The sequence below is a fragment of the Ambystoma mexicanum genome, chromosome 3q (assembly GCF_040938575.1).
Source record: "Ambystoma mexicanum isolate Mex_15411 chromosome 3q, UKY_AmexF1_1, whole genome shotgun sequence".
Lineage (NCBI taxonomy): Eukaryota > Metazoa > Chordata > Amphibia > Caudata > Ambystomatidae > Ambystoma > Ambystoma mexicanum.
Window position 1 is genome coordinate 1,157,910,480 of NC_090926.1, and position 12,621 is coordinate 1,157,923,100.

Below are 12,621 nucleotides of genomic sequence, written 5' to 3' on the forward strand. Positions count from 1 at the left end.
GAAAGCGCAATTGAACAGGGTGAGAAGTGGGCAGTAAGGGAAGATGGTAGGAGTACGGATGCCCAGCTGTGGGAATGCTCAGAACAGGGACTTGCACTGGAGGTTACAGCCAGTAATCCGAGTATAACTATTGGCTGATGCGACTGACCAATGTGCTAAGGGGTGGGTCATCACATGGCCGAAGCCTGGTCAATGATGACAGAAGCATCACAAGGCCTCTCTGGGTATGATATCATACCTGTGAACATGCACAGACCTGTTAAACACTTGTTACAGCAAACCCTATATTGTGGATGCTGGCTGCAGCAGGAATTGGCATTAGTGGAATAAATTCCAAAGTTTGGGGATACCCCTGCCACCTCGCCCCCCAGCTTCCAATACGAGAAGTCCTTGAGTGCCCATAGAGATGTAACAGGAGTAACACCCAACACAAAATCAGGAAGTAGTACTGCAGACTGAATTAATCAATTATGGTGCGGGGAGAATCATAAACATCAAAAGATGTGCCCGACTTGTAGCCTGTGTGACATCTAGTGATATTGCCACTGACTTTCGGGAGTGAAGCTTCTCTTATGTGGCCAGGGAAAGGCAGAAGCTACCCGACTCTGACCTTGGGTGTGGCTATCTGCAGGAAGACCACATAGGGGAAGACCAACTCCAGAGATGTAGGAAAACCATAGAACTAAATATCCTGGCAACCTTTAATTCCACATGACACCCATTCACCTGTATAACCAGGTTCGGACTGGCCAATAGGGCAATGCCCAAACTAAAAGCGCACAATGCTAGTGTGGGCCCGATTTTTTGGGTCCAAGTTGACCACTTTTTTGGGCCATGTGGGCCAGTTTCATAAGTTGCTTCACCATGTGGCTAGTAGTTGTGAACAGTGTTACTGAATAAATATTCTTTAAAATGCACAATTTGCATCACATTTGATCAAAAAACTTCCCCCGTGGATACTACTCAACAGTCTGTCGCAAAAGGAATGAATTGCCATTTGTAACTGTGGACACTTTTTCATTGGTCCCTGAGACAATTTTATGCCCCAGTCCGACGCTGTGTACAATACACTTGTATGGTTAATTGTGACATAGAGGAAGAATTCCAAGGTTTCAACGCCAAATGCCTTGTTTTCCATTTCCCCCTCCCCACTCCCATTTTAATACTGGGACGAGGAAGAGAGATTGAGCAATGAAGATGCCTAGAACCGGAAAGCCAACGCCACGTTCTAGTCATTGGAAACGTTGGATGGATGCCGGAAAGTTTATAACTACCATAGCTAATAGCAATGAGAGAGTGAAGCAGCTCAGAAAGAGATGACTTAGAGCGTGGCAGGGTTCGAGGCCATCAGCAACCGGTACGAGTGCCGACGAAAACACCAGAAACCAGGAGAGTGTGAGCCTCAACCCATAGGACCAAACTGTGTGAGGAGGAACCGAATTGAAAGCAGCCTGCCGCCTGGAGACCGGGAGCAGCAGGAGCCGCCCAGAGTGAGAGAAACCAGAGCGAAGACGGACCAGCTGACAGGACGTACGCCTAGTCAGCAAACCGAACAAGAAGTCAAAGAGTAGACAAGAGGACTGCCAGAGAAGTCCAGTAAGCCCACAAAGACAGAATGGTTTATCAGGGCGCCTAACAGCGAATGCTGCGTCATGCTGAGCATGTGAGAGAAACTCATCAAAAATAGTGGAGGAACTGATATAAATGAGAACATTGTTAAAGACCCAGTGTTCCAAAGAAGAGAGTAATGTGTATGTGAACAACATTGTTGAAAGTGAGACGGAAGCCCAAACTGTAAAAGAGGAACTATTATGCATACTGACAGAGTTGAAAAGGGGCCGGAGACTCAACCCTTAGAAAGGGGAGACAAAGTAAATACAAACTCTTTTGTAAAGGGTTCAGTGACCCAACTTTGAAAAGCTATTGTCATGTGAATAAAAGAATGAGTGAAAAAAGAAAGAGAAAGCCCTAGCAGGTTAGTGCACCAGGCAATCAGAGTATGAGACTCATACCCAGGAGGGGGAGAAAATAAGCAAAGTGGTATCCTCGGAAGGAAGCAACCCAGAAATGAGATGTGAGAATCATACCTCAGAGAGGAAAATAAGAAGTAAAGTGATACCATGGTAAGGAAGTTAACCAGGAGTGAGAAGTAAAGAGATATCCTGGCAGGAGAGTGACCCAGGAGTAAGAGATGAAGTAATATCTTAGCAAGGGAATACACCAGGAGTGAGAGGTGAAGTGACATCTTGGCAAGGAAGTAAACCAGGAGTGAGAGGAGAAGCAAAGTGATTTCCTGACAAGGGAGTAAACCAGAAGTGTGAAGGCAAATAAACGTGAAGTTGTGAAACCAAAAGGGAAGACTCATACCACTTTTTAAGGATTGAAGAGAAAGTCACAAATACCCTGGTCGGAGCGTACAGCAGAGGTATAAAGTGGACAAAGTGTAACATTGTAAAGAAACTGCATGCTTGCAGGAAATTGAAAGGAAGACTCATGCCCCTGTGAATACTGTTAAACATGGGAAAGGGACACTTTGAACTGCCATAAGGACTCTATGTGAAGGTAGACCTCTTTCCCTGGTGGAACCCTACATTTCTTTTATGTTCTACACTTTAAACCTTTTATGGTTAGAACTTGTGAAGCAAGCTACACGTATATAGCTTACCAGAGCCTTGCTCTACACATTTCATTGAGTTTAGAGTGTAAGGGTGCGATTAGGACTTTTGGAGAGAGGACGCTCTTTTATTCAACATCCTGACAAAGACGGTCCTTAGTTTTGTTGAGGCAGGGAAACCCCTCTTAAGATTAAGGGTAGGATAAGAATTTCCCCAACCCTTCTTCGTATTTTATGGAAATAAAAGTATATAGCAACCAAGAAACATGCCATTGTGTCTGAGTCTTACTCTTAACCCCTTACACCTGCCATAGTGACTCTTGAACCCATAGTTGCAATAATAGCAACACACAACACTCACTGTCCCCTCCCGGATGCTATAAGTGTATGCATGATTTGTGTCAAGACCTATTGGGAAGAACTCAAAGAATGATTATAATCGAAGTACAGTCCATTAACGCACTACTGTCTCCATACTGTCTCCCTACTTTCTTACGCAGTCCAAAACCCACTTCAATGCCAATTGCTCCTTCTGGAATTACTCTGAGCGATCCATGATGGGATACTGGTCCACCCAAGGCTGCCGGCTGGTTGACACCAACAAGACCCACACCACCTGTGCCTGCAGTCACCTGACCAACTTTGCCGTGCTGATGGCGCACCGGAAGATAGTAAGTGTTTGAAGTTCTTTGATGTTGGCCGTCTCAGGCTGTCGCAAAGGGGCAGTTAATTTCTCGAGCATGGCTGGTAGGTTGCCACGCAATGTACAGTGGTTAGCTATGCCAGTCATCCTGGCAGTTAGCTGGCACTGCTAGTAACAGCTGGCCAGTTTTGTAATTATTGTCACTGATGGCGGGTATTGAAGCCAACAATGGTCAGCCAAGTAAACCAATATGACAGAGAGGGTACGTCTGCCAGTAAAGGTCAAGTGTACAATTTATTGAAACCACCAGATGGCACGGAGGCCTGCAAACAATGTGTTCTATTCATTGCTACTGACAGATGCCACTGCTGCTGACAAAGGTCGTCTGGGCTTATCGGGTTGGCAGTGGGAGGGTGCTGTTAAAAAGATAGGGTGCATATGATAGTCAGTGCGTCTGGGATATGGTGCTAATGCCAGCCTCGCTGACAAATGACTTTGGCACCACCAGCAGGCTCACATATTAGCCAACGACCTTAACACTATGCCGCATTGCCAACCGTAGATGGTTTAGAGTGATTTGATTCTATGTGGATGAAGGAGTAATGGAGAGTTTGAATGGAGTGTTAAATTCAGTTTCCATGCGTATTTGCACAGCACATGACACTTTCATGACACCACTGACACTTTAGGTCATTTGATTGATAACCCTTGTCCTACTGTCTGTATCAAAACTGCACTGTCCTTATCAACTTTAATTTGCGTTGTCTTACATATTGTGGATAACCAATTTATGGTTATTTATTATTATTTTTTGTACTTGAACAAATTGGTTTATTTTTTAATTTACACCTGTTTGTGCTTCATAATTTAATGCACTGTAAACACTAACAGGCTATGCAGGCATTTGGTTTACCTCGGGGCATCACCGGGTGATAACAGTAGTGGTAGTTTGTCTAACCTTGATGTGTACACTTAAAGGCATGGTCTAGTAAAAATTTTTATTTCAAAAATAGATAGCCCACATTAAAAAAAAAATACTAGCATCCTCCGTTTTAAAACTTCCTATGTAACATTTTGAGATATTTAAGCTCAAAAGCAAGCACAAGGGCGCCGCCATTTTGTGAAATGGAGGCCCTCCTGTGCTGGCTTTTGCGGCACTAATGAAGGAAAAGCCAGCCAGCTGTAGTAAATAAAGTCTACCGCTGGGTGGATTCCCTTCATTAGTGCCGGGACTCGGAGGACGCGGACCGGAGACCAGAGCAGGAAAGCTGCAGCTGAATCTCGGTAAGTGCTATTTATTTATTTTTACAAAAAATAAGCACTAGCTGGAGGAGCCCGGAAAACTTAGAAATAAAACCGCAGCTTTAAAAACGTTGTATTTATGTTTGCGGTCGCTTTTGAAAGGACCGCAAACATAAATACAACGTTATTGTGTTGGAAAACGCTGCGGTTTTTCGTTCCAAGTTTCTCAGGCTCCTCCGGCTCGGAGGAGCCTGAGAAACTTGGAAAGAAAAACCGCAGCGTTTTCCAACACAACCGCGTGTGTTTCTGCCTGCTGTGGCTATCACTTTGGGTCTCCGGTGCTCCCAGGGGAGACCCAAAGTGAAAGCCACAGCAGGCAGAAACACACGCGGTTATGTTTACATGCCGCATAGTGTTTCTACCTGCAGCTGATTTCCCGGTAGACTTTGTTTACTACAGCTGGCTGGCTTTTCCTTCATTAGTGCCGCAAAAGCAAAAGCCAGCACAGGAGGGCCTCCATTTCACAAAATGGCGGCGCCCCTGTGCTTGCTTTTTCGAATTTTGAGCTTGAATAGCTCAAAATTTTACATAGGAAGTTTTAAAACGGAGGATGCTAGTATTTTTTTTTTAATGTGGCCTATCTATTTTTGAAATAAAAATTTTTACTAGACCATCCCTTTAAAGGTGAAAAACCTTAATGAGGGTCGGTTAGTAGTGGGCAGGGCCACTCCCTCAGCCTATTGGTGTGTTTAATGTTTCTAGCTCTCTGCCATCCGCGTGTGTGAGTCGTGCTCTAACAGTAGTTGAATAACGGGGCATTTTGGTGGAGTTTCCATGTTGTCCTTTTATCGAAGTGTGGTGGATCACATAAGACTCTGAGGCTGGTGTGTAGTCACATGTAGACTTTATTCCAGACTAGGATAACAGGTTGAGGGCTCCAGATAGGGAGGCCAGGTAAGCATTGCAGGAGCCAGAAGACCTAGCACCCCTCCCTCAGGATGGCAGATATAACACCCCTGACAGGCTTGGAGCACAGACGCGGAACACCGACATCAACCCTCCACACCATCACTCTCAGCCAACGGGATTCCAGTTTTACCAACGCTCATTTTTTCGAAGTAATTTTCACATAATAAACTCATCAAAATATATAGAGGTGGGCGTAAAGGGTTACAATGGGTGGGGAGAGGGCTGGGGCAGCAGTAAGAGACTAGAGGAGGGGGGGCATGTGGAGAGGACCCCGCAAAATACAAAAAATACTAAACTCATTGAGTCTTTTCGAAGTAATTTTTTCAGCGAAAATTACTTCGAAAAAACCTGTGCCAATGAAGGGACAGGGAACCCTCAACTACACACCCAACATCCCATAGCAAGACAGACAGATACTACACACGCTCTTCAAGAGTGCCTGTGACCTGGCATCTCTATAGCCTGTTGTCTCCCAGTGTCTGGTCCAGCCCTTTCTGAATGATGTCAGTTTATGTCACCCCAGGATTTGATGTGAGGTTGTTCCACGCATTCTTTACCTTTTCTGAGAAGTGATGTTAGTCTCCTACTTCTCCAATCTAGGGTCATATTTTGAACTATAAAAGTAATTTTCCACTGAATCCTGCTGGTCTCATGCACTTGACATAAAAGCAACAGGCTTGGAAAAAATCAGGGTCTCAAAGAAAAGTGCGCAAGCCATGCCAAGCTGCAGGAAGCCCAACATAATGAAAGGATGCTCCAGGCTGAGCAGTAAAGGGTCCAGGCAGGTTCATGCTACCACCGGGTAGGGTGGCGTGCCCATGTGCAGAGCCCTTGCCGGGGGCGACAGCGGGTAAAGGGAGGGAGAGGTCTGCTTGTGGTGCCGCGGAGGCTGCTGGGTGCCCTGGAAGGGTAAAGGGAGGTGAGGGGCAGAGCGTGCCAGGGACACCAAGTGGGGCATGTGGGCTGCAGGGGGCACTGTGTGAAGGATCCGGGGATCAACTCCTTCTCCCCTCAGATTTAAAACCAAAACAAAAAGGGAGTGCGCGTCTGTAGAGAAGCTGAATCACCTACCCTAGAGGGTCTCCATTTTGTATTCTTGACCGAGACGTGGCTTTGAGAACTGTGCACACATTTGATGAATTCATCTTTCATGGAGTCGTCTATCTCTTTGATGCCAAAGGGCGTCTTCCGCGTGATGAAGTCCATCAGTATAGTGTCTTGTGCCCACGCTAGGGCTGCATCCCAATGCTTCTGGCTGGCAAGAGCTGCTGAAAGGTCTAAAGAAATTGATCGATTGACAATATCGATAATCACCTATATCTGCGTTTTGGAACCTGAGGATTCTAAGCAAAACTGTCTTGTGTCGTTTGGGCAATGACGTTGATTTTTACAGTCCAATTTGTTGCACCCGGGCCTCCCCAGTGGATCCATAAATGATCTTGATCATAAATCGTGAGTTTGGCTGGTCTGAGCTCTGGCGTTTGTGCTTATGGTCTGGTTTGTCGTGTCCGATGTCCCCCGTGGATTCTTCAGGGATTTTGAGCCCAAGCACCAAAGCTTTCCGATCTGGTCTCAGTGCGTGCATCAATGAATATGCGGAGCAATTCAACATTGGAGATTATCACGGCAGACTGATCAATGAGCGATCTTCTGCGTAAGCGCCAGTGCTTCGACCGCTGATACTTGATTTAACCGGTAGACAGGATCATTGTTTCCTAATTGGGTGATGCTGGCACCTCATTGTTTGTCCGAGTCATAATTCTGGCCTCCTGTTCTTCATGGTTTGTATTCAGGCTGCTAATCCAATAACTTTCCAGTTGCAGTAATTGACCCAGCGCCAATGATTCCTGATCTAATAGTGGGGGAAGGCTGGAAGAATCGATGTAACGTTAAATTAGAATTGTTTTTAGTATCTAGGCTCCAGGTGCTATCGTACGCAAAATGGAACCGTAAATGCAGCATCGCTGGGATTTAATTTATTTTTATCTGGGATAGATGTTCTTATTATCTAAGCTTCAGTTTAACCAGTGATTGTTTGGCACCCGACGTCGCCTCTTTAGGTTTTGGTTTAAGTCTGAGTGCGTTAGCTACAATCCAATTTCTGCTAAGATTGGAGATAGGGCCGATGGATTCCAGGTCTTTGTCCCTGATGCCAGAGAGCTTCATATTAATTGAGGCCTGGACCACATATGCACAAACCCCTTGCCAAGATCACTGGTAAGGAAGGATACTGGTGCTGGGAGGATAGCTCAGCGGCAACATGCTCGCCTTGGAAGCAAGACGACATAGAGCAACACAGGCCCGATCCCCGGGTCCGCACTTAGAAACCTCTCGGTATTAAGTGTGTTATAAATAACATATCATTTCATATAAAAAATCGGTATAGAAAATTGTATCAAGTATTCAGGGGGTTTCTCATTCTGCTGTTTAGGCGATTTTCCAGGCATTGTGGTTACTTGGACTTGACTTCTCGTTGCACTACTTGAACACGGGGAGACGCCCACGAACCTACACTCTGAGTTCACAGAGCCCATACCTTGGTGTCCTGCACTGTTCCTTCCCACCCCCGCATAGTCTGTTCCTTCTTCTCTCCTTCCTTTGAGGACCGATTCCTCGGGTGTGTTGCCTGTTGCTGGCTTCCCTAAGTGTCCTGACCCTCCAGCATGTCACAACCAGCCCACATTCGTGACCCGGTCCAACCCTCTGGTGTTGGTGCTATATAAAGAGTGAGAGGGAAACCCTTGCAGACTAAACACACAGGATCCCCCCCAGAGACCCTACCATGGGATCCCTCGAAACCACACCCAAGGTGCTAGGCTGCCCACCAGGGATGCAGAGGGCGTTAAGCTATGGAGAAAGCCTAGCCCACACACAGACGACCATTGAACGTCAAGGGAGTATCCTTGAAGGGCGACTTCTCTTTCCACACCCTCCATCCCCTGCAGCAGAGCTCCGAAGGAAACCCCTCTATCTCGCTTGCAACTGTGTAGCACCTAATGAGAAAAATCCTTTCATTCCCCTTCTCAAAGTACAATCATTTTCTTCACAGTTAGAAACTTACTACAAGCCTGCCTGTCCCTCTTGATGGCCTTTCAAACAACAGAAACCCCCCCAAAACCAACTAACTTGGCAGGCAAGGGAGGAGAATAGCAGCGAACAAACATCAGCTCCTGCGCTGGAAACAAAGGGAAGAATACAAAATGGGAGCATTTTGAGACTGCTACCCCTGGGATAGGCAGCAAAACTCCATATCCTATCAAAGGGCTCTCCCTGGTCACACTGCCCCAACACCCAATAGAACAATGATTGGTGATTAAGCAATTATCCATTTAATTCGACGGTTTGCCTCAGTAAACGGGGAGGGAGTAAAAACTGACATTTGTACACTAGACACAGGGAGCAAGCTCTAAATCTCAAGAAAGGCAGAAAGGCCTTATTGGCCATGGAAAGGGGTGCAGGGGAAGGGACTGAGCGCTGGAATGAACTAAGCATCTTGAATCACTCCCCATGCATCATTCTTATGCCTTATATTTTGCTTATTAAAACCATTCGCCGCTATTCTAGTTTCACTGCGTTCCCTGGGCCTCTCGACAATGGGCCGGTGGTAATAGCTGGCCTAATTGCCAAAGGCGGAAATTCTTTGCTTTTAATTGTGCGTCATCACCTGCCAAATCCTAGATGGCGCAGCTGAGCGGTGCAGGCCCATTGGCCTCTTTGCTAAATCCACATATTTTATGTTTGGTTAAAGACCCTGGTCTTCGGCAAAGCCACTCTGGGGATCCAATGTACAGGAACTGTCAACCTCGGCAGGTAATTACATGAAGGAAAACTAGCCACTGTCAGCACAGCTGTCAGTACTGCATTAAAAAGCTGCGCGATTGGGAGACCAGAGACTTGAGAACGGCAGTGTTAAAGATTCAGGACGCCAGACCAAACCTTTGTGCTCTAGCACCTTGAAGCGTCTCTTGTGCTAGATGGAATTACCAATAAAAATCTCAGACCAAATAACCGGACAGCTCAAAGAATATAGTAAAGTGCTACTTTATTCTTAATTTAATAAAGCAGGGAGAACTGACAGGCATCAGACTGATCCTTGCACACTCACACACAAACTTGATTACACAGAGGTTTGTATACCCCAATATGCGTCCTCTATGATGTCATCCTGCATGGAAAATTGTGAAACCTATTGGCAGGAGGGATTGTTTAGGGGAACTCACACACAGCCTTCCGCAAGGCCCTAAAAACCCAGCTCTTTATCTAAAGAGCATATCCCCGTTAAATCTGTACTACTTTGTCACCATGTATATGAAATCTGTCTGTTTTACATTCTGTTACCTGGATAAGAGTATGAGTGAACAACTGTAACGTTTGAAATTGTCACAACTCTAACCTAACAAATGTATCTAAGTGAATGTATCTAAGCATACTTTCTTGGGCCGCTTATTATAACCGGCAAGCAAGCCTCCTTAAACCTCCTTAAAGCGCCTCGTTGGCTATGGGCTGTAGTGCCCTCTACAAATACTAAATGAATAAATAAATAAAATATATACTTATAGAATACATATGGGTTAGTACTTAATTGGCTGTTTCTTATCTATAAGGCACGCCTCAAACTACCTCTCAATACGTATAATACTGATTATAGCTGACAAAATGGCAGCAGATTGGTCTATGCAACATTGTATAGCAGGCTGCCCCATAGACCCACTGATTGGTTGGCATCCCCATCCAACCTTGGGCTTTTGGCTCAGCTAGCAGCATGTAAGCAAAATGAAACCCAGGTGCTTGAATCACGTCAGATTACTCCCCGCTTTCCCAATGAGTCCATCATCTCTCATCAGTCTGACAATAAGCAAAAGTTTCCCATCTGTAGTTGACCTTGTACCTGGCTCGCTTTTCTATTACATTCAAGGGAGTGTAAGCACATCACTATCTTCATCCACAGCTTAATGTATAGCCCTTGTTTTTGACTTTCTGAGTCACGTGTGAGGTGACCACAAATTTGTCAGTTTCGACCTCTTATTTTCTGCTATTTGATTCAATTATAAGGGGTGTCATTGCTCCTCTTGGCCTCTAGAGACTTGCTCGCTCCTTCTTGAAGGACTTATCCATTGTTAATTGTTGTTCATGAAGTAGTTCTTGCTTGGCCTGTTTTAAAATCGCCAGCATCAAAGAGAAATGGATCATTCTTTTATAACAGCCTATTGCAGGAGTCCAGTCTCTAAGCGCACCGGGGCTCGAACCTGTATTGCTCTGCGTTGTCTCGCTTCTAAGACAAACGCATTGCCCCTGTGCTATCCTCCTGAAACTATCCACAATACTTTGCATTGTGTAGTTCTTCTCCTCTGCACCCATATATCCTTAACGCATACTGCAGTAGAACCACAGCTCAAGACCGTGTCTCTATTTGTAATGACGTGCTTTGCAATGTTGGTCTCTTTAGATCTATGTGTTTTGTTCACAAATTCATTTTAGCATGAAATTGCGCTTTCCAATGCACAGCTTCCTTGTGGTTTTATGGAGCGTGTACCACTCTCCCCTTCTCCACGACACACTGGCCAGGCGGGCTTCTCCTTGCACCTGTTTCAACCCAGTGTTTTAAAGCCTTCCCAATTTCGATTATGTTTTTTGGTTTTAGGGGAGTTTTGCTCCATTTTCATTTGTATATATTTGTGAATTTAGTCCCGCCCCACTCATGTTTTGGGGAGATAATGCTGATTTTCTTATACTCGCATATTCTTATATGCTATGGTATGTGATGGGATATTATATCCTGTCTCGTTGTGTCATTTCACTTCATATTTGTATTTCTTTTTTTTTATTAAAATGTTTTATTGTCTTAAAAAAAAGATAATCAAGAACAAATACATGTTACATGATCCTGTTAAATAAAAACAAACTTTAACATTACCAGTCAAGCATCATCCTTCTCTCAAATAACCTTCTATTTCTAGGTGGTAAGAGAGAATCTCAAACCCCCCTTACCCTCTCCCTTCCCTCATAGCAGAAACTCCAACATTTACATTATGGCAATTACCAATCCTGTTTGTTTTTTTATTTATTTATAGAGTGCTTACCCCTAAACTCTGAACAAAAAGTAAAAAATTGTGCAATAATAGTTATGAATGCTGATCAATAAAATAAAGAGATAGAATAGTGAAGGAGAAGACATGAGAATAAATGCAGGTCGAGAGCGGGAAACAGGCAAAGGAAAGGATCAAATTGAAAGAGGAAGGGGGTTCCAATACTTTGGGGCAAGAAGAGCACAGTAAGAAGAAATCAAGACTGGGAACTGAGAGAGTAGGGGGAGGGGTTAGTAGAAGGAAACAAGAGAAGACAGAGCTTTGAATACAATGCATAAGAAATTAAAGCAAAGACGCAATTCAAAAGACAACCAAGACGAAGAGCCGAGGAAATGGAAGAACATGAAGGAAGAGAAAGCAAAGTCTGAATTGAGAGATCGTAAACAGATCGAACTGGGACAAGCTGATAGGCAGGGAGACCAAACAGAAGAGAAGAACAGCAGAAAAGGTGAGAGAAAATGAAGGCTGAAATAAGTGTTTTAGAAGCAGACAAGGACAGTATCGGGTGAATCTTGTGGATCTTCGACCAATTAATGTCTCAGGAGGATAGCTCGGGAGCAGTGCACTTTCCTTGGAAACAAGACGACACAGAGCAACACGGGTTCGATCCCCGGGTCCGCACTTAGAAGCTTCTGGGTATTAAGAGTGTTGTAAATAACCAATTATTATTATTATTTTAATGAAACATCGCTTCTACAAGCACAACAAGTTCTGTGAAGCAGCCGTAAAGCGCAAAGTAGCACTCCACAAACTCTCAAATAAATATGTAATACACAAATGAATTAAAGGGTCACAAGACCCAAAGTAGGTCTGCAAAGGGAAACTGTTAAGTGGACTCTATGTAAAAGCAAGGAAATATCGAGGCTGAGTACCACAAAAGGAAATACACCAAACACGGGCTATAAAGATTCACAGACCTTTATTCTACTGTACAGTTACAAAGAAACAGAAATTCAGATAGCTATCTGGCTCTCAATACAACATAATGGGTCCCAGCCCTTCAGGGTGAGGAGTGAGAGTGCTGGACATCTAGACATTTGCATTTTTATACATTTCAGTAATATTAT

The 12,621-nt window shown here is 44.6% G+C and overlaps 1 protein-coding gene across 4 annotated transcripts in view; it reads left to right on the forward strand.

The window, feature by feature from the left end:
- The window catches only part of ADGRL1 (adhesion G protein-coupled receptor L1), a 979,436-nt gene that overhangs the window by 842,490 nt on the left and 124,325 nt on the right, over positions 1-12,621 (forward strand). For all 4 annotated transcript variants that reach the window (XM_069603973.1, XM_069603976.1, XM_069603977.1 and 1 more), the window contains exon 13: positions 3,115-3,285. In XM_069603973.1, coding sequence (XP_069460074.1) covers positions 3,115-3,285 — 171 coding nt within the window. The remainder of the gene's footprint in view (positions 1-3,114; positions 3,286-12,621) is intronic.